The sequence below is a fragment of the Lolium rigidum genome, chromosome 3 (assembly GCF_022539505.1).
Source record: "Lolium rigidum isolate FL_2022 chromosome 3, APGP_CSIRO_Lrig_0.1, whole genome shotgun sequence".
Classification (NCBI taxonomy): domain Eukaryota; kingdom Viridiplantae; phylum Streptophyta; class Magnoliopsida; order Poales; family Poaceae; genus Lolium; species Lolium rigidum.
In genome coordinates, this window is record NC_061510.1 from 389,874,670 (window position 1) to 389,899,786 (window position 25,117).

General features: G+C 45.0%; 3 protein-coding genes across 3 annotated transcripts; all 3 read right to left on the minus strand.

Annotated features, from left to right (window-relative positions):
* Positions 1 to 181: 181 nt before the first annotated feature.
* LOC124704506 lies at positions 182 to 2,322 on the minus strand. Its single transcript, XM_047236771.1, has 3 exons — positions 1,934 to 2,322; positions 823 to 930; positions 182 to 721 (listed from the first exon to the last, which is right to left on the minus strand). The coding sequence occupies exons 1-3, from the start codon at positions 2,249 to 2,251 to the stop codon at positions 410 to 412; spliced, it is 738 nt and encodes a 245-aa protein (XP_047092727.1). The 5' UTR covers positions 2,252 to 2,322; the 3' UTR covers positions 182 to 409.
* Positions 2,323 to 3,851: 1,529 nt separating this feature from the next.
* LOC124704505 (chloroplast stem-loop binding protein of 41 kDa b, chloroplastic) lies at positions 3,852 to 6,584 on the minus strand. The gene is made up of 10 exons (XM_047236770.1): positions 6,404 to 6,584; positions 6,160 to 6,300; positions 5,982 to 6,068; positions 5,803 to 5,893; positions 5,265 to 5,319; positions 5,112 to 5,172; positions 4,822 to 5,043; positions 4,605 to 4,721; positions 4,416 to 4,505; positions 3,852 to 4,333 (listed from the first exon to the last, which is right to left on the minus strand). Exons 1-10 carry the CDS (start codon positions 6,494 to 6,496, stop codon positions 4,157 to 4,159), a joined length of 1,134 nt encoding a protein of 377 aa, XP_047092726.1. The 5' UTR covers positions 6,497 to 6,584; the 3' UTR covers positions 3,852 to 4,156.
* A 14,274-nt stretch (positions 6,585 to 20,858) lies between these two features.
* LOC124697638 (protein IQ-DOMAIN 5-like) lies at positions 20,859 to 23,891 on the minus strand. The gene is made up of 6 exons (XM_047230198.1): positions 23,808 to 23,891; positions 22,895 to 23,113; positions 22,480 to 22,710; positions 22,157 to 22,270; positions 21,276 to 21,741; positions 20,859 to 21,004 (listed from the first exon to the last, which is right to left on the minus strand). Exons 1-6 carry the CDS (start codon positions 23,889 to 23,891, stop codon positions 20,859 to 20,861), a joined length of 1,260 nt encoding a protein of 419 aa, XP_047086154.1.
* Between the last annotated feature and the right edge of the window lie 1,226 nt (positions 23,892 to 25,117).

Consider the following 25,117-nt stretch of genomic DNA (forward strand, 5'->3'; position numbering starts at 1 on the left):
TTCTTCGCCTCTACTAAAACACTGCGTAATCTTCTTTTGCATTACAGAGATTAGAAATCTACAACTGACGAAGGTACTCCCTAATCCAGTACTCCATTTTCTCCAATGTAGTTCTGAATTTCTGATGGTTACCATAAACAGTCAAATCAAGCACAATCTCATCCTTCATACCACCACCAAATACACTAATTCCATTACTCCATCACTATCCAGATATAAGCATAACTTACATTGTCTCATATCATACACACAACAATTAACAAGTGTATATAGCAGCCGGTAATACATATACAAGGGATTTGGTTAACTAGTGTATGCAATAGCTGAAAATCGATATACTACATGGATAAAATGGACAAAACGCTGCCTGCCTACGAAGAGGAAGGTGGCCGGAGAGATGACCCAAAAGCTAGAAGAACTGGCTGAACTGTCCCGCCAGGGAGTCCTTGAGGTTGGAGAAGAGCCCGAAGAGGGAGTACTGCTTCAGCTTCGACACCTCGTACCACGAGTTGAACACATCCTCGTGCTTGTCGGTGCCAGAGAAGGCGAGCTGTATTCCGGGGCTGCAGTCCACCTGCCCGTTCCCCCTACCTCTGCAGCTCGACGTCTTGATCGCGCAGCTCTCGTCCACGCACGCGAAGTCAGAATTACTGGAGCACGATGAGCAGCCATCAGCCTTCCAGAAGAGGTTCTGGAGGATGCCTTTCTGGAACTCGAAGACCTGGGAACATACGGAGAATTGCAGGTGAGCAAGTGGTCATCGGTGGTGAGGTTTTTGAGTATGTGATTCAGTATCCAGGATACTACGGTTTCTGGGCTCACCAGGGTAAATGCAGTTACTGAGTATGAGCTGTTGCTAACGAAAACGGGAAGCGATCTTGCTGCGTATTTCCTCCCGGCGAAAGCTACCATGTATCCACCAGCAGATGCCTGGAAGAGAGTCAAAGAATTGCAAATAAGAACCGACGATTCGATTATGTATAAGGTCAGAACAGGAAACAGCGGCATCTGATAATGTACATGTATCTACAAGAAAGTTTCAATTGTACGCAAGATATTGTCATAGCATGTTGTCTCAGCAATTAATTACTGCAAACCATAGTTTTGAACATCCTTGCACATATTTACTGGCAAGAAATGGTAAGGACGTAAGGACCAATTATTGAAGCAAAACTTACATGCCTGTACCATAAACAAAATAGCAATCGAGATTCAGGTAGAACAGAAGGAAAGGAGGACCCTCATCATGTTGATTGGCCATTAAATACGTTTTTATTTTTAAAAATCAGGTAAGGCATTTGAACATATCTCAGCAATTGACCCCCAGTAAAGTACGCCCAATCAATGAACAACAACCTTGATGGGACAGCACATTGAATAAAACTTGAGACAAATTTGAACAAGCAAATCTAATAACCCAGCAAATCGGGTTGGGCCACAGGATACACTGAGGTATGTTATGAGAGCCATCTACGGATCTACCCTCCTCCAATGAGTCCAAACAAACATGCTGCTGTCGGTTGTCTCGACGTGTCTGTGGGTCACTGTCTAGCTCCCCTGTTTTTTTGGCTTAAACCTCGCCAGGCAGCCAGGCAGCCAGGCAGGACGTGGTAAACAATGATGTTTCCAACAATTTCTTCATCTTTCACACTAATTGAAGAAGGCAGAATTTTATTCCGCTAAAACATATTGCATGGTCGTTCCTAGAATCTTACTTGCAAAGCTATATCATCGAATTTGCTTTACTATTTATAGAAAAAGAAGAGGAAGAACTAGAAGACAATTCCTTTGTGCCAAACTTACTACTAGTTTCTGAGGTGGAAATGCGCAATCGATTAGGGTTCATCACACGCCACACACACAAAGCCACGCACGAAAATTCCCAATCAAACACGAAATCCGGAAAGGCGGCGAAGAAGAAGAGCAAACTCACCAGGGCGTTGGCGTCGGAGGCGTTGACGGTGAGGAGCGAAATCTCGTCGACGGTGGGGCGGAAGAGCGCGACCGGCACGCGGGCGTCCGCCAGCTTGAGGCGGCCGTCGCAGGGGGAGAGCTGCACGCCGCCGTTGGAGAAGGCGTCGCGCCCCGCGAAGACCACCCCGAAGGTGAACCCGTCCCCGCGCTGCACCGTCGCGTCCGCGCACGGCTCGTACACGCCGTTGGTGTCCTCCCTGGCGGAGGCCGCCGCCGCCGCCGCGAGGAGGAGCGCGGCCACTACGACGGCCGCCGCGCGCATCGACGTCGCCGCCATGGAGGCAAACTTTTTTGGGGCGCCTCGCTGCCTCGGGCGCGACGAAGTCGTTGATGATGATCGGTTTTGGTCGTTGCAGTTCACGCGAAGGAAAGCAAAGGGAAACGCGTCGCCTCGGGGCAGGGCAAGGAATAAAGGCTGGAACGAGCTGGCTTTCTTGCTGGGCTGACTGATTCGTCTCGTGGGCTGTATGTAGCAGAGATTGTTCACTAAACTCAATCATGGCCAGTTTCTATTAAAAACATGGCCCAGCGCCTCAATAAGGTTCATTAAAGGAAATTGATCACCCTCAATCTTTTTTAAAGGAAATTGATTTACCGCTCAAAAATAATATAAAGGAAAGGAATTGCTTTAACTTTGCAGCATACGAACTTTTCTGTCATGTGTCCCCTCCCCGAGTCGCACCCCAGGTACCTCCCGTTGTGTGCAACACTTCCGCTCGCAGGTCGGTTCTCTCATGAACCCCTTTGCTTGCCGGCTACCATTGTCACTACGCCTCCTCTCGCATCGTATCTGGTGCTTCTGTCAATGAGCTCGCCATGGACGTGACTGCCGATGGGCGGAGAAGGCAATTTGTTCGGGGTTACCTAATCTGGCTCCAACATGCCTCCAGCTAGGCGGATTCACGGCAAGTGAGCTCGAATCTACGCGTGGTGGTGTGACTATTGTTAAAGCTAGAGATCAGTGTTTTGTAGTTTTTCAATGTTGCAAAGGGTGTTTATGAATGCTAAAAGGGTTTATTTGTTTTGTTGTGTACCCAATGAGTAAAAATGTTGCAATGATTTTTGGTTGTAAGCTTCAAAAGTATTTTTCTAATGCCGCAAATGTGATTTTGTGATGTCGTATGGATTGTGAACATATGTTGTATGTGTTGGAGTTTCTTGTGGTAACCGGCAACATATTTTTCCAATGTTTTACGGCAACCTAATGATGATTTTTTTGCATCATCTTTATTTTTTTGCTACAAGGGTGTGTTTGAAATGTTGCAACCTTTTTTTCAAGTTTTTACAAACATTATACAAAAATGTTGCATGAAAAGGTAATGGATGTTACATATACACACACATAAAATGTTGTTTCAGGAGGTCAGCTGCTGGAATGATCGGATGGTCCAAATCACACTTAAGTAAAATCGGGTGACTCCGGAGGCTATTGATTTCCCCCAAACATGTACTACCCTTAATTATTCCCATTAAGGGCCGGACAAAGGTTCATTTCCGTAAGGTTATTTGTGCATTTATTCAACTACTAGTTTGTTTTAGATTTTTTTTCAAGCAAAATCAACATGTGGTTAAAATCTAGATCATGTCACTGTTACAAGAAATGAAATTGGTTATGATCCATAATAGCATTAAGAGGTCAGATAATCAAGATTATTACACTCAGAACATGAATAAATTATAAGTATAGATGAATGGCAATGAAGAGTTGCTTTCTATGGTTGCGATCTGCGGATCTGGGACCCGACGCAGCTTTATCTTCTTGTATCACTTACTCTGTTAAGCATATTTAGTCGTACTGTTGTAGTCATAAGCTTTCAAATGTTTTGTGTGTGTAAAACATCGTATACAAAACAAAGGTTAAGTTTGAACCATTATCATGTATGAGAGTGCCCTCTTAACTATATTTCTGATGTAGGAAACCGCAGCAATTTTCTTGATCGGTTCAACAAACCAGGCAATTTCATCGCCGACCAAGCAAAAAAAAGAAGAAAAAAGTTCAAAGACAGCGCGACAAGACGCGCTTTCTGTTCCCTTCTATCACTCTGTTTCAGTATATAAGCCGTTTTAGTGAACTATAACTAGTTTGCTAAAACGGGCTCCCATCTCCTGGGTGTTTGGGGCCTGACTGTACACGCCTGCACTGTCATGAGTCAGGCATGGTGCGTACACGCTTCAGATGGACTCACACGGTCACGAGCTTCTTGCCGAGGATCATGTCGTCCGTGGTGAAGTCGGCCTCCTTCCTGAACGTGCCACGGCCGAAGTCGAGGTTGTAAGAGTCGGTGAGGCCATCGACGAGGTCGAACTCCGGCGTGATTCCGAGGTCCTTGCTGGCCTTCTCTACCGAAGCGAAGAAGTGCTGCCGATGCATTGTGCAGGGTGAGCAACAAATCAAAAATTCAGAGAAGTAGACATAAGAAATTGCTTTGCAGCTGCAGTACCTGGTCTCTGAACGGGAATGCCTTCTTCTTGCCGAAGTCGAAGTCCTTGGGGTTATAGTGGACTATCTCCGGTTCAGGAAACCCTCCAGCCTGCATATCAGAACACCAAGCAAAAATAATTATAGTTAGAAATGAATTAACTGTAAATATAGACTAGTTTGCAAAAATCACTCACAACTTGTTAATTACCTTTGCGCATGCCTTTGCTAGGCCATCGAAGGTGACATACTTGGCGCCGGAGATGTTGTACACCTGCTTGCTCGCCTTGGGGTTGCCGAGGACCCTGGTGAAGGCCTCCGCCAAATCCTGTTTGTAGAATCAAGCACATGATTCAGAATATGAATGCATGCAACCTCACAAACAGCAAAAGATGATGATTCAGAATATGAAATGTATATGCACTGACCTTGACGTGACCGAGCTGGGTGATCTGGTTCCCGGCGCCGGGGATGGGGATAGGGCGGCCGGCCTTGAGCCGGTGGAAGAACCATTCCTCCACGGGGTTGTAGTTGAGAGGGCCGTAGATGTACACCGGCCTGATAGACGTCCAGTTCACGCCGCTGGTCTCCAACAGGCTCTCAGTCTCCAGCTTTCCCTTGTGCCGGCTTTTCGGGTCCACCGCGTCGGTCTATTGAAAATATATGGTCAGTGGCCATGAACATTTTTTACATTTTTCGTGATGTGAGATGGAAATACCTCAAAGTGTGGCAGCAGGTCTGATTTCAGATACACTCCCGCTGATGAGCAATAGATGAACCTGAAATAGTACCAAAATGCTAGGTAATTCAGGGCACTGAAAATACAGATCATGTAGCTTTGGTCAGGTATCGGATCAATTAGCCAGCTTACTGTTCCAGGTTCGGCAACGCATCTAGTATGGGGGATACCTGTGTAGCCTCGCGCCCTGAAACACAATGTCATGAAAGGTGTTAAAACAATAAGATGTTTCAAATTTAGCAAGTGCAGCTTTGCATTTCGGAAAAGAGTGAATTGCAAAAACAGACCTTAGAGGCTTTGTAACAAAAAAACCCGAGTATATAGCCTAATGCTAACGAAAACCCCTAATCTACATATAGTTTAAGACCACTAATGAAAAAATGAGGTAGGGGCTCACATGTCTCTCTCTCTCTCCCTTCTATCTATACATATTTTTGTTCCGTTGCAACACAGGGGTATCGTGCTAGTACTAACAGCAGGAGAGACAATTGTATAAGTTTATAGATTGGCAGTCTTATCTGTAGCCTATAACCTTTGCTAGTTCATCAGTTTACTGCCAAAATTTAATTTAGTACCAGTACAATTTTTAATTTTATATTTTAGGTGTTGGGTTACCACGGCCTGCACATGTAGCATGCAAAAAATCAAGGAAAAGATGGTGTTCGATTACCATTAATATCGTAAACAACATCGAAGCCCTTAGCAGAGAGGCTGGTCTTGACGAAGTCGAAGTCTTGCCTGTCACCTTTCAAATGTAGCACCTGCAATGTCATCAAACAAGGTGATTGATAAGGAAAAAAGGGACATAAGAACACACAAGTAGGTGATAGGAGGAAACGGCATGCATACCTTGGAAGAGAACTCTGCATACTCTGCATCTGATTCACCCGGCAGCTGCTGGGTTATGGGTGCCTTTCCTCTGGTGAACAAAGTGACCTGAAAAAATTGTTATGTTCTCAGTAAATTACCTGTTTTAGTTGGTCTAAAGGAAACAATCACAGTGTAGAAATGTATCTGTAGAACTGACCTGGTGTCCTTCCTTGATGAGTTGCCTGGAAAGAAAGAGACCAATGAACCTGGTGCCTCCCATGACAAGAATGTTCTTGGCGTCTGCAGCTGCTGATACCTGCATTCTTGCCCCTCTTGGCTGCCATGACTTTCTCCTATGCTGCCAAGGAGAAAATTCTCAATTATCTTTCAGTTTTTCCATGCCAGCATGATCATCTCATCCATGGATCCAAGAAAGCTCATGTGTTCTTGTGGTCAGTCACCTGAGTTGAGATGGAGACGGCTGCACCGCTAAAGTCGGAGAGAGGAGAAGGCAGGAGGAGGCTGCTCTTCAGGGAAGCCATTGCCGCCGCCATCTCTTTTCCTTTCACTTGTTTTACTTCACTCTCCTCCCTGAACTTGTGCTAACAGAAAAACGAGGTGCAAGCAAAATGATGGGCTTTTAATTTGTTCAGGATGGCAGCATATCTCTTGCCTGAAACTTGTGGTCCGGTGCGTGCTAATAGATAGAAAAGAAAAATGAGGCGTTGGGGATTATTGTTGGCTTCTGTGGAGGAGGGAGACAGCCCTATCCTCTGCTGGATCCTCTCCTCTCATTCTTGTGTACACTTAATTGGCAACTGATGGCGACACTTGTTTTCTCTTCCTCTAATTTCAGTCAAACCTCAGGACATTTTGAACACGCACAGTTTTAAAAAAAGGTCAAAAGTACAGCAGTACCGCAGTACAATCAATTCAATAATAACCTACAGTACTGCCAAAAAAAAAAACGAAGTACATATCCAAGCACTTTAGGGCATCTCCAATAGGCTGACACATTTCAAACATCCAAAATGTGTTTGCGTCGGTCCACGGATGCTATGCAGCCCAGGACAATCGTTTGCGTCGGGGGTATCCCATCGACGCGACACATTTTTTTTTTAGCGCAGACAGCGTTAAGGTCGTTAATGGCGGGTTAACGTCCCGTCGAGGCCTACCGTCGACAATTACCGGTTCCCGTGCGACGACGGTCGTTCCCGCGCTTGCCCAAGACATTGACGCGTTTCACCGGCGTTTCGCGCGCAGGGGAAACGACCTGCGCAGCAGCGCTGTTTCCCACCCCACCGTGGCTATATATGGTGGACACATGCGGGGGTGACGGGCATACCTCAAGCTAAACCCTAGAATCCATCCATGGCCGAGCACAACCTTAGCTGGGATCAGGTTGTTTAGATGTGCCGCCAAGCCCACCCGGAGGAGGACGAGCAGCTAGTCGCCGACGCGTTTCAGGCCGAGCAGCTGGACCTGGAGGCGGCGGAGGCGGCAGAGCGCGCGCTAGGGCGTCAGCGCCTCGCGGCGGCCAGGGCGGAAATCACCGACATCAGGGCCGAGCTCGCCGAGGCCAGGGCGGGGCTCGCGGAGGCGCGGGCGGAGATGGCGGCCCCTCTGACGGCCCCACCCGCGGACGCCGTCATCCACTACATCGCCGCCGCCGCCGATTGAACCAGCCGCTTCGAGTGCGCTAGCGACCAGCCTGCTCGCGTCCTTCGAGACCCTAGCTGGGGATGCCATGCGCCGTTAGGCTTGGGCAGCGGAGGAGGAAGCCCACAGCTATGTCGTCGCCATGGCTCGGGGGTAAATGTGCTCCGACCTGGATTCACTCGGCGGAGGGGGCCTTCTCCTGCGCGGGTCGAGTAGGAGAACCGGGAGCTGACGGACGCCATCGCCCCGCCAGGGACGAAGCGGTGGCGGCGGCTAGGGACAGGGCCCACTACCACGCCCAGATGGCTGCGTTGGAGGCGGCCCAGGCGGCGGAGGCGGCGGCCGAGAGCGTCCTCTAGACATGGCCCTCGAACGCCGCAAGCGACAGGACGAGGTGTCCCATGTGCGGCGTGTGCGGCGTGTGGAGTGCGTGAAGCGCCCGCGCTTCGACGATGGCGTCGGCCCCTCCGGCGGCCAGTAGTAGGCAGCGCGACTGCGAGTAACCCCGGCCGTGGTTAGGCCGCGCGACGGCGAGTAGGTACGGCCATTGTAGTTCTAGGTTAACTCGACTAACCATCTCCGTAAAGATAGTCCTTTTGGTCAATCAATAGTAATAAAGAAATATTACGGCCATTGTAGTTCTAGGTTAACTTGACTAACCATCTCCGTAAAGATAGTCCTTTTGGTCAATCAATAGTAATGAAGGAATATTTTGGTTACCTAGTCACTGCCTACCGGGCCCGGATGCAACTAACGTGGTCACTTTGCGTGACCGTGCAGCGTCTGCGGAGACGCAAACTTGGCGCATATTTGGACCAGGTTTGCGTCGCCGCGGACGGCGCGATCACTTTGCATTGCCCCTTAGGTCTCGACGGACGCAAACGGTCGCTCAGCGTTCCGGAGATTCCTTTATCTCATCTCATGAGATGATCATCTGACCTCAGTGCATGTCTATATGGCCAAGAAATGCAAGGATGCATCTCAGCATCTGTATCTTCTTCCATCAATATTATAGCATTGTGACACATGAGACTGGCTTTTCAGAACCTGGGTGCATGTGAATCCACTTTTTTAAAAGTGCGTTTGTGATGTAAAAATATGTTTTAAAAATCGAAACACAAAATAAATGCAAAGGTGATCTCAAACATGTGCCCTGGACATGAGTTTCGTGACGAAAAAACCTTTTATTTTGCCTCGGTAAAAAAGTGAAATTTTGCAGGGCTATATAGCAGTATATATGTGACGTATTTTATCTTTTTTAGATTCTGAAATAAAAAAGTGATTTCTTTCTACGCACACATGGAACATGCATACGTACCCTGTTATTTTTGTTTCAGAATTTTTTAACATTTGGAAAATGCATTTTCCACCTGGGTTCACGTGCACCCAGGTTCAACTGGGACTTTTCCTGTGACACATTCGCCAGTTGGACTCATTTTTTTCTTCATGATAACTCCTTCCTTCACGAATAAAAACGGTGTTCATGAATCATGAATTCAGATGAGTGTTGCTTTCCTTCTCTGATAACAGGCGCATATACCTTCTACATGCGCCATCAATCAACAATTTCCAGAATCACCTTGCTTGTAATCAGAAGATATGATCAAGTTCTGCAAGCCCAAAACACTTGCAAGAGAGAGGTCTTCCCGAACAGCTAGGGCCTTCAGGGTCGGTGGATCAACAACAGCAGGGAAAACAATGGTGGAAGAACCCATATAATGTCCAGCATGGTTTCTGATGACAACAGTCACATATTCAGTATTATCATGTCGTGACACAGCCCATATGCATTTTCTCTTAAAACGTTTTCTAGTGGTGGAATCCACTTCAGGGTAGAAGGTCGATGGCCGACTTGTACAGAGACACGGGCAGCTGGCTTACTTAGCTTCTCTAGGTCTGCTAGGAAATTTCGCACGAAGTGGTGCGTAGACAAACTGACAAAGGGCTCTAAAATTTTCCTTTTAGTGAATAGCTTTCCTCCTAGCAGTTCAAATTGTGCTCATCGTCACTAAACTTTCACAAAATCACCATGAAATAAGACCATCATTGAGAAGATCCAACTCTTCGAATTTGTTCATTAGTCTTTCTCATCGGATAGAGCCCAAACACATCGAAGCATGTCTACAAGTGAATGGCGCCATGAACTGTGACTCTGTGAGTCGCCATGTTTCTGTGTTGGACTAGCGTTGCACACCAGGAGCGGGACCTCCCAGTTGAGGCCCATGTATCTGTTGTTGGGCCTTGGAGCTCCATCATGAGCTGGCGGAAAGACGTCGTATTTGAGGAAGGCCCAGTCAACGTAGACAGCCTGGCCCAACTGTACTCGGTGCTCCGGCTCGTACTCTGGTTCCGATTCCGACCGCAACGAGAAGTTCTCAAAGAGAGTTTCCAGAACTTTTCCTTGCTATATATATATAGGCTGCATATCAAGATCGAGAGCACACCTAAAATCCGTGCGAGGCGAGTTTGACCATGGTTGCAGGCAATCAAGAGGAGCAGCCAGCGGCGGCAGCTATGGAGCAGCCCATGCACGGCTGCGGCGACACGGCCGTCGTCCCTAAACGCAAGGTTCGGATGCACCCAGAAGACGTACGCTTCACCATGTCCCTGAAGCGGGAGGACCTCGGCGGCACGGAGTTCTTGGATCGGTTCGTCCACAAGTTCACGCCGGAGCAGATCGAGGAGCATCGGCGGCTGCACGAGGAGGTGGCGGCCATATTCCGCAAGGACAACGAGGAGATTGAGGCACGGCAGGCCCAGGTCGCGAGGGAGCTGAGCGAGAAGGGCTACGTGGCCGACGAGGCTGACCCGGCCGATGAGGAAGCATACGATAAGTGGGCCACCGCGCAGTGGGAGAGCATGATGAATAAACCATTGTTCAGGCGCATGAAGTTTGCCGACCCGGGCAACGAGGACGGGGCTGCAGGTTGGACTGTCAGACCGCACGACGCTGAAGAAGATGAAGATGAATATGATGATGATGAAGAAGATGAATATGATGAAGATGTGGATGATGAAGTTGAAGTTGATGTTGATGAAGATGATACTAATGCCCAAGCCTACTCGGATAGGGAGACTGCAACTCTTGAATCCAATTGACAACAGATCCAACAAGATTCAGTTTGTTGGTGTAATCCGAATATATCTCGTAACTATGTACACTCATCATTAAAACAAGGAAACACCCGATATTAGTAAGAGGCTTTAATATTTTAGAATATTTTTAATAAACCTTCTATAAAAGCAGCATGATCAAGAAAACTTATTACACCTTTAATATCTTTGGGATATGGCAATTTCTCTACTGCTTCTATTTTTGCACGATCTATTAAAATTCCTCTTCCAGATATACGATGTCCCAGCACAACACTAACCATGAAGTCACATTTATCTCAACTAGTAAAAATGCCCGTGCGTTGCATCGGGAAAAAAAAGACTCAAACGCCCCCGTGAATATGACTCGTGATGACACTTCTCCTCTGTGCCATCCTGGATGAAGATGGTCACATTTTTTACTATTTATGATGAACATGATTAATCTTAAGAAGATGATCTTGCAAGGCTCTCAGGTGTTGGTCCTCACATCGGTGCAAAACTTTGTTAAGGTTGAAAATAATATTATCGAAAGACATGCCATACACAGAAAATTCATCCATGAATACTTTCAAGATTTTCTCAATATAATTATTAAATATAACTATCATGCATCTCGAAAAAGTAGCGGGTGTATAAGCAAAAGTAGCAGAGGCAAAACGCGCTGCGGAGAAGGAGGAGCGCGCCGGGGGCCAAGCGGGTGCCACGTGGGTGGCGCCACCCGAGGCGCCTGGGACTGATGGCGGCGGGAGGGGGAGAGGGGGAGGGGGCCAGCGCGCGCGGGGGACGAGGCGTGCGCGGAAGGTGGCCTCATGATGGGGCTAGACCCGTAGCCCCCTCGAGGACAAACGGTGAAGGGTGGCCCTGATAGTGCTTCGGTGATGACGCTAGACAATCTTGTTGGCAGTTGTTGTGAAAGCGGTTGAAAAACCTCAAGAGGAAGGTGTGATGAGCACAACAACAAGTTTTCCCTCGGCAAGAAAACAATGTTTAATCGACCAGTAGGAGAAAGGTGTGACTTCTGAAGGTGTTGCTAGCTGACTAGTGGCAGGGCGCACTACCGGCGTCATTAACAACGTGGAACCTGCACACAACACAACCAAAGTACTTTGCGCCAACTTGCAGTGAGGTTGTCAATCTCACCGGTTTGCTGAACACAAACGATTAGACGTATCGAGTGGAAAGAGATGTTTGCAGTAAATAAACAGAACATGATTGCAGTGGTTGAATTTATCAGTGTAAAGGAAAAAAAAGGACCAGGATCCACAGTTCACTAGAGGTGTCTCTCCATAAAGATAAATAGCATGTTGGGTGAACAAATTACAGTTGGGCAATTGACAGAATATCGACCATACATGACAAGATAATTACTATGAGATTCATATGGGCATTACAACATAATACATAGACCGTAATCCAACCGCGTCTATGACTAAAAATCCACCTTCCGGTTATCGTCCGAACCCCTTCCAGTATTAAGTTGCAAGCAACAGATAATTGCATTGAGCATTATGTGCAATTAAATAATATAATTATCCTCGGATAAAACATTGTTGTTTTCTCCCTAGTAGCAACAGCACATCTACAATCTTAGAAGTTATTGTCACTCTTCCAGAAAACTAGAGGCATGAACCTACTATCGAGCATAAATACCCCCTCTTGGAGTCACAATCATCTACTTAGCTAGAGTATCTACTATCAACGGAGAGCATGTAAGATCACAAATAACATATGACATGAATATATAATCAACCTCAACATAGTATACAATATTCATCGGATCCCAGGAAACACAACATGTAGGATTACATAAGGATGATCTTGATCATGTAGGGCAGCTCACAAGATCTATACATGAAGCACAAATTGGAGAAGACAACCATCTAGCTACTGCTATGGATCCATTGTCCAAGGATGAACTACTCACGCATCACTTCGGAGGCGGGCATGGCGATACAGATGCCTCCAGCAATGATTTCCCCCTCCGACAGGGTGCCGGGAAGAGCTTCAGAACCCCCGAGATGGGTTCTGCGATGGCCGCGACGGAACTTTTCGTGGATGGAGGCTCGAGTATCTAGGGTTTTCCCGAGATCGTGCTTAAATGGGCGAAGGATTTAGGTCGGTGGGGTGCCAGGGGTCCCACACCACCCCTGGGCGCGGGCCACACCCAGGTCGTGCCGTGGGGTGGTTTGGCCGCCCTGTGGCGCCTCTTCGTCCCCCCTCCAGACTTCGTCTTCGTTTCGGTAAAATATTGACTTCTGCTTTTATTTCGTCCAATTCCGAGAATATTTCCTGTACAACTCTTCTGAAATACAAAAACAGCAGGAAACAGGGAACTAGCACTCTGGCATCTTGTTAATAGGTTATTGCCAGAAATCATGTAAAAGTGCAACGAAGTGTAAGCAAAACATATATGAATTGGTGTAAAATAAACATGTAGCATCAAAAATTATAGATACATTTGAGATGTATCAAGCATCCACAAGCTTAACTCCTGCTCGTCCTCGAGTAGGTAAGTGATAACAAAATATTTTTTAGGTGACATGAAGCCAACACGATCTTGATCGAGCATGTAAAGCATTGTGAGCTGGGATCAAAGTACTCTAAACATAGGCATGATAGATATAATTTAATAGAACATAGCAACTATGTTATAACATGAAGAGTAACTCAAACAAAGGATCATGGATAATAGTGCATTGAAGCAATTATGTGTTTATGAGCATAGAGAAAACATAGTAAAGTGGTACTCAACATGTCCTTTATGAAGTAGACAAACATAAATGCTAGGACACCTTCAAAGTTCGGAGGGTGACTAGATACAGGTAATTTAAGAACAAGCAATAGCATAATCATGAAGCAATCAATAATAGTTTTGGGACTATGCATATTGCACTAAGAATGACAACTATGCTCTCTTAATCGGTGCATAAAGTAGAAGATGAAGACTCAACATAGAAGTAAAAGAGAGACTCTTTGCAGAGTAAGCAAGATAAACAAGTTTTATAAACCTTCCAAAAAAGTATGGTACTTATTAGTTTTGAGCTCTCATTGCCTCTATCATAAGCATCTTGAATGGTTAAAATTAATGTGAATCAAAAATGAGCTATATGCTTGCAAATCACAAGCTGAAAACCTCATGCCCTTGAATACGAGTACCTACACCTCATGCTACTCAACTTAGGTCCCAAATAAGTTTTTGTCATTGTAAGTATACATGTATCATAAAGAACGCAGAAGGGGTACCTCTTACCCCATGATATGGAAGTACTCTTTCAAATAAGTGCAAGCTCACACCAAAATGACACGACAAACATACACTGAACATCTTAGCAATCCTTTTATTTACTATGGGTATAGCTTTTTATTGAAGATGCTTCTCGGAATGCTCACTATGGAATGTTGTTAGCTTCCACCATGAATGATGCATGGCTTAGGTTAGCTGCCCAACATTTCTCTAACCCATATACAAACTCCATGGACTTACAAGTTTCCATTCTATTTCGTATCGATAGGCATCCATAAGCAAAAGATCATGATATCAACTAAATATAAGTGCAATGTCGAAAGTGTTCCCCATGAAAGCATGGTTATACTAAATCCCATCTTGCAATTTGCAACCATATAAACTCCATAAGATAGGCACAATGATCAACTTTATTAAGTATAAGAAAGTAAATGTGCCATCAAGTTTGTGAGAGCTTTACTGACTAATTTTCTCATGCCAAAATTTAATTTGGAAGATAAATAAAAACATGATGAATTACTTGGAATAGCACTGATGCTACTAGGTAGATATGGTGGACACAATTGGTAAACTTTGGTTATTGGTGATTGGATGCACGAGTAGCAATCATACTCAACATAGGCGAAGGCTAGCAAAAGACTGGGAGCGACCAACTAAGAGAGCAATAATGGCCATAATCATGCATAGCGACAAAACATTATCAATCAAAGCATAAAGTGATATTACAAGTAAAAAACTAAATGATCATAGAGGCTTTAGTTGACTGCTTATGGTCATAACATGGTATAAGCATGCGTCAAGTCAACCCAATAAAGTATCAAAGGAGAATACCACAATATTATGCTTTTATGGTGGAAACAACACATGATTCTTTCAATGACACATTATGCACTCTCAGATATTTGAGAAAAGTAATGCTACAATAATAAATACTAAGAATATGACAAGAAAAACATCCAACATGACATGCCAAAGTCTATGCCACAGTCTAGATAAGCTTCTTTTTGCATCACTATAGTCATGAAATATTTTACTCGTATCCAACACCAATCAACTTATTTGAAATAACTCTCAGGGATGAAATACATTATGAACCAGAGAGCTAATCATACATACATAAAGAATACTAACGAGCTCTGAACAAAATTCAAGTGAAAGAACAAGAGCTAAACGCAGTACTAGCAAACCAGAACACTCGCGAAACAATAACAATGAAAACTAGAGCGTTCTATGCAATTAAAATAGAGCGGGTCTTTCTCCAAAACAAATGTGCCGGGATCCAACATACGCTACAGCAAACAAAGAAAACTAAATTAAAAACAAAAATAAAGACGCTCCAAGAACAACACATAACGTATGAAGCAATAAAAATATAGCGCATAGAGAGATGACATGTTGCTTTGTTGATGAAGAGGGGATGCCTTGGGCATCTCTAAGCTTTAACGCTTGTACCTATTGAATACTTCTTGGGGTGCAGGGGCATCACCAAGCTTGAGATTTTGTCCATTCTTCATCTCATCACATCATTCTTCTCACCCTACACTTGAAAACTTCCTTCATAAAAAACTTAACACAATTCTCTATTAGCAACATTAGTAGAATCAAAATAAAAAAATCCACTTGAGTTCAGTAATAACATATATCCAACATCTATTAAAGCATTAGATATTGTAGCAACTCTTCAAAAAGCTCTTTGATCAAAAGAACTCAAAAAGAAAGAGATTTAAGAGAGGCCAATGCAAATAGTGCAGAAATCCGTCAAAACAGAAAAGCAGGTAAAGATCGATTTTATTTTAAATCCTCTGTTCCTCATCTCGAAAAGTGGTCAACTAACGAAAGTTAGATAATAACCTGGGGCATATGCATAAAACATGACAGCTCAAAATTCCGCTCTGGATAATTTTACGAATTTTTATGGTAACAACACAGAATCTGTTTCTGAACAGCAACTTCCCCAAATCTTACTTTCTCCCTATTAGAGGCTATTCTTGGCACAAAAAAGAAATAAAATGATAAGGAGAGGTTATTACAGAAGCAATAACTTCCAAAACTCAACAAAAAGAAAAATTACAGAAAATAAACATGGGTTATCTTCCAAGAGTGGTTTTCTTTAACGCCTTTCAGCTAGACGCAGAAAAAGAGCTAGGATCAAGTATTATCAAGTGAAGATGCATCAACGAGAAAATATGAAACACATTTAAGTCTAACCCACTTCCTATGCATAGGAATCTTGTAAGAAAATAAATCAAAGAGGCACATAGTAACAAGCATAGGAAAGCAAAACAAGTGCAACTTCAAAATTTTCAGCATATAGAGAGGTATTTTAGTAACATGAAAACTTCTACAATCATTTTTTCCTCTCTAGTAATAACTTTCAGTAGCATCATGAATAAACTCAACAATATAACTATCACATAAAACATTCTTATCATGAGCGACATGAATAAACAATTATTACTCTCCACATAAGCATAGTCATTATTATTAATTATAGTGGGAGCAAATTCAAAAAAATAGCTATCATTATTATTCTCATCACCATAATCATCAAATATAGGAGACATATTGTAATAATAATTAATTTTCTCCTCAATAGCTGGGGAACTAAAAAGATCATTTTCATAAAAACTAGCTTCTCCAAGCTTAGACTTTTCCATAGCATTAGCAATAATGCTGTTCAAAGAGTTCATACTAATATCATTACTATTAGCATGAAAATAAAGTTCCATAGGTTTTTGAATTTTTTCTTCAAACACCTCATGTCCTAGCTCAAGATAAATACTATAAAGATCTCTAATTCTGTTCTTGTTTTCTATTAAGCTTAACTAGTAAAAAAACAAGAAACTTCAACATGGTAGGTGAGCATGGAATAAACTAAGCAAAAATATAACAAAGTAAAGAGATTGGAGATGAGAGATTCCCCTTGCAGAAATCCTCTTTCTCCCCGGCAACGGCGCCAAAAAATCTTGATGGTGCTCCGGTGTTGGCGCTAGACAATCTTGTTGGCAGTTGTGTGGAAGCGGTTGGGAAACCCCAAGAGAAAGGTGTGATGAGAACATCAACAAGTTTTCCCTCGGCAAGAAAACAATGTTTAATCGACCAGTAGGAGAAAGGCGTGACTTCTGAAGGTGTTGCTAGCTGACTAGTGGCAGGGCGCACTACCAGCGTCATTAACAACGTGGAACCAGCACACAACACAACCAAAGTACTTTGCGCCAACTTGCAGTGAGGTTGTCAATCTCACCGGTTTGCTGAACACAAACGATTAGACGTATTGAGTGGAAAGAGATGTTTGCAGTAAATAAACAAAACATGATTCCAGTGATTGAATTTATTAGTGTAAAGGAAAAAAAGGACCAGGGTCCACAGTTCACTAGAGGTGTCTCTCCATAAAGATAAATAGCATGTTGGGTGAACAAATTACAGTTGATCAATTGACAGAATATCGACCATACATGACAAGATGATTACTATGAGATTCATTTGGGCATTACAACATAATACATAGACCGTAATCCAACTACGTCTATGACTAAAAATCCACCTTTCGGTTATCGTCCGAACCCCTTCCAGTATTAAGTTGCAAACAACAGATAATTGCATTAAGCATTGTGTGTAATGTAAATAATATAATTACCCTCGGATAAAACATTGTTGTTTTCTCCCTAATAGAAACAACACATCTACAATCTTAGAAGTTATTGTCACTCTTCCAGAAAACTAGAGGCATGAACCTACTGTCGAGCATAAATACCCCTGTTGGAGTCACAAGCATCTACTTGGCCAGAGTATCTACTAGCAACGAAGAGCATGCAAGATCACAAATAACATATGACATGAATATATAATCGACCTCAACATAGTATACAATATTCATCGGATCGCAGCAAACACAACATGTAGGATTACATAAGGATGATCTTGATCATGTAGAGCATCTCACAAGATCTATACATGAAGCACAAATTGGAGAAGACAATCATCTAGCTACTGCTATGGACCCATAGTCCAGGGATGAACTACTCACGCATCACTTCGGAGACGGGCATGGCGATGTAGATGCCTCCGGCAATGATTTCCCCCTCCAACAGGGTGCCGGGAAGAGCTTCAAAATCCCCCGAGATGGGTTCTGCAATGGCGGCCGCGATGGAACTTTTCGTGGATGGAGGCTCGGGTATCCAGGGTTTTCCCGAGATCTTGCTTAAATAGGCGAAGGATTTAGGTCGGTGGGGTGCCAGGGTGCCCACACCACCTGGGCGCAAGCCACACCCAGGCCGCGCCGTGGGGTGGTCTGGCCGCCCTGTGGAGCCTCTTCGTCCCCCGCTCCGGATTTCTTCTTCGTTTTGGTAAAATATTGACTTCAGCTTTTGTTTCGTCCAATTCCGAGAATATTTCTTGTACAACTTTTTGAAATACAAAAATAGCAGAAAACAGGGAACTGGCACTGTGTCATCTTGTTAATAGGTTAGTGCTGGAAATCATGTAAAAGTGCAACGAAGTGTTAGCAAAACATATATGAATTGGTGTAAAACAAGCATGGAGCATCAAAAATTATAGATACGTTTGAGACGTATCAGGCCCTTCTGATCGCGCCGGCCTATTCCAATCAGCCCTTTAGGTTGTCCACAAGGGCCTTGACAAGATCGGTGCTGAGATGACGAGGGAGGAGGCCTGGCTGCTGCGGGAGCGCACCCACCTTGTGGAGGCGTGGCGCCAATAATTCCACCGAATCATGGACACCGGCTGCCAGGCCGACGATTCTGAGCGTCAGCATCACGGGGATGTTCTCCTTGAAGCGCAGGAGAACCCCGTCGGTGCCATTAACGAGGTGGAGGAGATCCTCATGGAGGAGCACCAGATGATCAAGGCGGCATAGGAGCGCGTGGGGGCCCTCATCGCCCGCGACGAAGCCATCGCCGCCCACAAGGGAGGGATGGGCTCCAAGACGCGGGAGCTCGCGCAACGCGAGGAGGAGATTGCCCGCGCGAGAACGACCATGTGGTGCGGGAAAATGAGCTGAGCATGGAGCGAGGCTGCCTCGAGACGTAGGAAGGCCAGCTCGATGAGGGCCGAACGCAACTCTAGCACGACATTGCCACCTACAACAGGCGCGTCGAGAAGTCCAATGCCAAGCTTGCGGATAAGGAAAAGGACTTGTACGCCAAGGTCGCCAAGAAGCTTGAGGTTGACCTCGAGAAGGCTCGCGGGGAGCACCGCTAGATGCAGGAATTCCAGGAGAAGCGCTTCACCGAGAAGAGGAAAGATCTCGAGGACGCCCAGAAGAAACTAGAGATGGCAAACTGTCCCCCAATTTACTTTGCATTGGCCACCCATGTCCTTGTGGCTAGCCGACCAAAGGAATGCTCTTTCAATCTTCTTCATGTTGTTTGAGATGGGCGGCGGTATCATGAGCGGGGTGAGATGGTAGATAGCTTGCGAGGCAAGTACAGATCCCGCAAGAGCGGTGTAGCCGACAATGTTGATGAGTTTTGCATCCCAAGTTGGGATTCTGCCCACCATCTTATCCTCAAGGTGTTGAAAGACCACTCTTTTCAATTGCCAAACGAAAAGAGGTAGCCCAAGGTATCTCATAGGGAACTTAGATCTTAGCACCGGGAGGCCCTCAAGAATCTCCTCCAAATTTGAGTTCTCGCAACTGATAGGCACAACGGAGCTTTTTGGAGGTTGGTACGAAGGCCGATGACCTGCCCAAAAGCCTCAAGAATGCTAGCAAAGTTAACGATGTCGTCTTTAAGTGGGGCAAGGAAGAGCGCCGCTCCATCAACATATAAGGAAGTGCGGAGTATGGGTTCCCGACCTCGGACTTTGTGAAGAATCACATGAGAGGTGGCAAGGTCAAGCACTCGTTGAATAGGATCTATGGCAATGTTGAAGAGAAGTGGTGATAGCATATCCCCTTGGCGGAAGCCCTGTCCATGGGCAATGGGAGGGCCTGCCACCCCATTGAGGAGAACACAAGATGTGGAAGTGGTGAATAGCACGGTGATCCAGTTCTGGAAGATACTCGAAAACCCTCTTCGTTGAAGGAGATCAAGCAAATAGTCCTATCTCATGGAATCGAAAGCTTTCCAGATGTTTTGTTCGAAGAGGAGGCTTGGAGTTTAGTTTTGTGCAATCTCATGGCATATTTTTGACAGAGGAAATTGTCATGGATGCTTCTTTTCTTGATAAAAGCATTTTGAGCATTCGAAATAAGCTCATTCATGAAAAGCCCAAGTCAAAGAGCGAGTACATTGGTGATTAGCTTTGACCGTAGTGGATGAGGCTTACATGCCTAAAGTCCGAGATCTCCTCGGCCCCTTCCTTGTTTGGCAAGAGTACACATTAACAATTCAAAAAAAAAGAGTATACATTAATCAAGGACACTACCGCATTTTACTGGCCTATTTTTTTCCGGTTTAATTTGGCAATCCAAACAAACCATGTGTGTGTGTGTGTGACGATCCTCCCTCACCCGATCTCATCCCTTTCTCTCCCTTTGTGTACACTTAATTGGCGCCATTATGGTCAGCTGATGGCGATATTTGTTTTCTCTTCCTCAACCTCAGGGCATTTTAAACACACCATGTCTCAAAAAAGTTACAAATAAAGCAGTGCCGCAGTACAATCAATTCAGTAATAACCTACAGTACTGCCAAAAAATAATAACTTCCAGGTCTTCGGGCACCGACACATTCATACATATCCAAACACTATAATCTCATCTCACGAGATGGTCATCCGACTCTGACTAACTGCATGTCTATATGGCCAAGAAATGCAAGGATGCAGATCATACTGCTCCAATGGATCTTTCTAGTCTGTGTTGGCCGCCGATGTATGCAGTGCTGCAGCGCAGCTATGGCTAGCAGCTCCTGGCTACGAACCTTGTCGATAGGTGGGATCTGGATGGCCTGTCAGGTCTGCAGCTCAACTCTCTTGGGCAATAGATCAACAGAACCGGCACGACGATGCTTTCCTCCCAGCGTCGGGGAGTCTTCGGTAGCCTTGGGAGATCGGTTGACCCCAGGTTTATTCGACAGGCGTTTGCCAGCTTCTATACCTGCACATTTTTTTGTTGCAGGTGAGTCTATATGAAAGACCATGGAAAAAATGATGATGAGAGAATCTTGTGTCTGGAAGAAAAGGAAACAGATAGCTTGGTGTGGAGAATCCACAAATCTGACTTGTTGTGTAGTTATGGTGCACGCATTAAACATCTCACAATATCTTCAGCTAAGAGAAGCTCATGCTAAGACAAGGCCAGACATTTTAAACAAGATGGAAAATTCTCATATCACTAGTTGACACTGTTACAAAGTTGTTCAACTTACCGATCGCAGGCAAGGAGAACCTTTTGTTGGCCCGATAATGTAGATGCCCAGTCCTCTCCTTAGGATTGCTACTGCACCGGGCACCAAGTCCCGAAGGACGAGACGAGACTTCATCAGAACCTTCTTTGGATGGCATCTTCCGTTTCACCTTAGCTGGCGCCGAACCACCAGACAGGTTGGACAAGGAGCCGGCGCCCTCTGAGTTAGGCGGGCAGCCCTTGGGGTTCAACATGTTTGAGTGAAGTGTCGAAGCCTGCTTTTTCACAGGTTTCCTATGTGGAACCTTGACTGCAGTTGCCTCAGCATGTCGCACTCCAGTAGCGATTCCATCTGCTGTGTAAGTGCCTAGGAACCGACTCTCCCAAGGACGAACAGCCATCCATCTCTCCAGCCAATTCCAGCTCCAACTGTTCTTGTCTAGTGCAGATGATGTGATGGCCGCATTTTGCCTTGAACCTGCTTGCCACTGCAAATTAAAAGAAAAAACTTCAGATGGAACACTGAAGCGCGGATGTTTTCTTTTTCTTTTTGGTATAAGAACTAGTCAATAGGAGCAGAATAGCAAGGAAAACATGAGCAGATGAAATATCAGGCTAGCTTGGAGAAAAGGATAATCTCGATGTTCTTTATGAAATCAACACTTGAAGTGCAGCAGCAAACATACTAGAGTGCACTACTCTTAATACACACAAACAGCAAGCATGAGGCTCGCAAAATTACCTTAGATATCCAGAGGCTATACTTAGGTTCAGGGGCAATCTGTTTGCTGCACTATACATTCACTAAATATATGGTTCAAGCATCATGTTTGAACCACTTATTACTAGTTACTAGTGTCATAATTGAGTAATGCCGTCGAGGATAACATCTGATAAAGTTACCTGGTGAGAAAGGGCATAGGCCATGGCTCGCTCACGCTTGGCTGCTGCTTCCTGCCTCTTCAACAATTTCACTTGGATATCTTCCACGGACCCTATACTATCACACCACCCATCCTGCATTTAAGCAAGGCCATAATGGAAGTTAACAACTCAAGCCAAATAGCACTATCATTCATTTCCTAATAAAAGAAAAACACAAACTGCAATTCAAATGGGGAGACTTATGACGTCAACCAAATGCTAGAAGAGTAAAAAAAATATTAATATAACACAATATCTTACAAATTATAACCACAAATTTTGGAAAATGGTCTGCAGCTTACCTCAATTTCTCGAACATAAGCCTCGTCCGTTTGCTCTTCTACATTATCTTGTTGATCATCAGTCTGATTTTCCAAAGCCACACGAACTCGCCTTGCTCTGACACGGGCTTGTACCCTGACCAAAGCTTGCATACACCGGAGTGTTATGGCAGCTTGCTTTCTCACAATGTGACCCCTTACAAGGGCTTGAAGCCTAACCAGTCCTTTTAAAGCTCGGCGTGCTCTCCTAGCCTGAAGATTGAAGTTAAACATAGCTTAGTACCTTAATAAAAAGTTAGACATTGGAAAAACGAATAATCTGTTTATAGGAAATGTTATACATATAAGAAGTCCAAAGTATTAGCCTACGAAGCACATGTTAATATGCAGGTTGAATGCACCGGACCAAGTAAATTGAAAGAGAGAACGTAAGTACCAGGAGGGCTCTATATGCAGTCTGAATAACTGTGGAAGCCCAGATCTCTTTGAGCTCCTCTTCTGTTTGAGGCAGTGGCACTATACTGAAACCGGGTGCTGAGCATGAAGGCCTGGCATCCCAATCGCCATCTGACGGGCCATTTCCATCAGGGAACACTTCTGGCGCGGCAAGGCTGTCGTGATCCTGGAAGTGAAACTGATCGACGACATCCCTTTTCTGCAGTTTGCCCAGTTCAGAACGTGTGAGCAAACAAGGAAATTCTCACAGCACATCAGCAAAGAAAAATGTGGCAGCCCTAGATTCGGAGAAAAGAAAATTGTGGCAGCAGAAACATGGTCCCCTCATGTGTTTATCATCGTGGACGGTATATAACAATACTAGCACTATTATCCAGTCATCTTTATATTCACAGTCCATGTGCCTGGCTGTATAGTAAGTTAATGACAGTTTAATTGAGTTTGACGACTTCAGCCCAGAAATTCAACCCTGTCAGTGGCGCAGGGCCAGGGAATATGATTCAGATATCGTCACTAGATCTGCAGCAACTACTAGAATTTCCATAACCAATGCATAAATAAGTACAACTGATACCTGGATTAGCGAAGGATTTCTTTTTTGCTAAGGATGAATTTACAGTTTATGACGCTTATGATCCAGAAGCACTGGGGAAAGTTTTGCTAATGTTTTAGAGAAAAGACCAATAACGGTCCTGTTTTTTTACAGAAATGCAGAAGTGCAGTCTTGCACTCTAATTTTGACACGAATATGGTCTTTCCACATCAGTTCTACCACCAGAGCTAAATCAGTGGTTGTACCCCACGAATTTAAAGACCGAAAGGAACCCCGGTATGAGAAAAACAAAAAAGAGACGAGGATTCGTAGGTAGGTAGATAAAGGTAGAGGCCCCTACAATTCGCCCGGCGTCGCCATCCTCCTTGCGCCGCTGCTGCCTCTCGGCCTTCCTCAGCCCAACCAACGACTTGAGCCACCTCATCGCGCCGCCGCGTCACCTCACCCCGCCCTCGCCGCCACTGCAAGTCGCAGAGATTTTCCGTCAGCACGAGCGCAAAACTGCGCAATCTTGCATGGAGGGGGAAGAAAGAACTAACAACATGGGCCAGGAAAAGCGCCTTACCAGATCACGCCGGCCACCTGACGCCGGCCGGAAACGGGTCTGCGCACCGTGCGGCGCTGCCGGCCAATGAGTGCCGCCGCTTCCCAAGATTCGGAGGCTTGGGGAGGTGAAGGGGAGGGAGGGAGCAAGGGAGGGCGTGGGCTGGAAGTATGACCAGTGCACCACTGCAGTGCCGCTGATGCTGCCTGCTACTGGCACCACGCGGCCATTACTGCCGTGCCGCTCCTGTGCCTTGGCGCATTATTGCTGCCCGCTCTCAGTTGCTTGTGTCGTGTGGCAGGGAGGAGGGAGAGCGAGAATTATATAAGCACAAAATTACACTCCCACAGATTATGAGTAAACAAAGAAAAGTGCGGCGCTTTTCTCAGGGTTTTTTTTTTCCTTTTCTGCACCGGCTTGTCGGAATCAAAAGCCCTTTCTTGTTGCTCGTTTCTGAAATTTTTACCTCATTCTGAATCTTTTTCTGCGTCTTTGCAGGCAAAGATTCTTGGTTTAGCTTTAGGACAAGGTGATGGTGCTCCTGGGATTAGCGTTATAGTTTAGCAGGGACGGTGGTGCACTCTTCGGAGTGAAACCTGTGGTGTTTTTTGTCGGTCGGTACTGTGGATTTTGTTTGAGATTGTGGACTGACTGATCACGTGTTTTTTGGAATCTAAGGGTATGTACTCGATGACAGTACATTTTTCTTATCTGAAAAAATAAATCATAAGGATATAATTAACAATGTAAACATGGACTAAGAGAGGCGTTAACAATAGGTCTCCCAATAGTTTTTTTTAGGGGAAAAGCGCGCTCTTTATACATCAGTACATAAAGATAGCCGGATAAACTCCGGAACAACACCATGAAAACCCCAATAGTTCTATTGAGGCGCCAGACATAAAAACGGTTCTAGGCGGTTTCATAATAGCCTAAATCTGACCGCCATGGTCCAATGCATGGTATAGCACTCCCAAGTCGCCCCAGACCCATTGAAAGCGGCTTAGGAGTGCTAGACATAGCTAGATAGCCAACTCAGCCTTGACATAGCTAAAACTCTAAACCACTTCTCTCTTTTCCCCTCCCATTTGATTCTTCGTCAACCG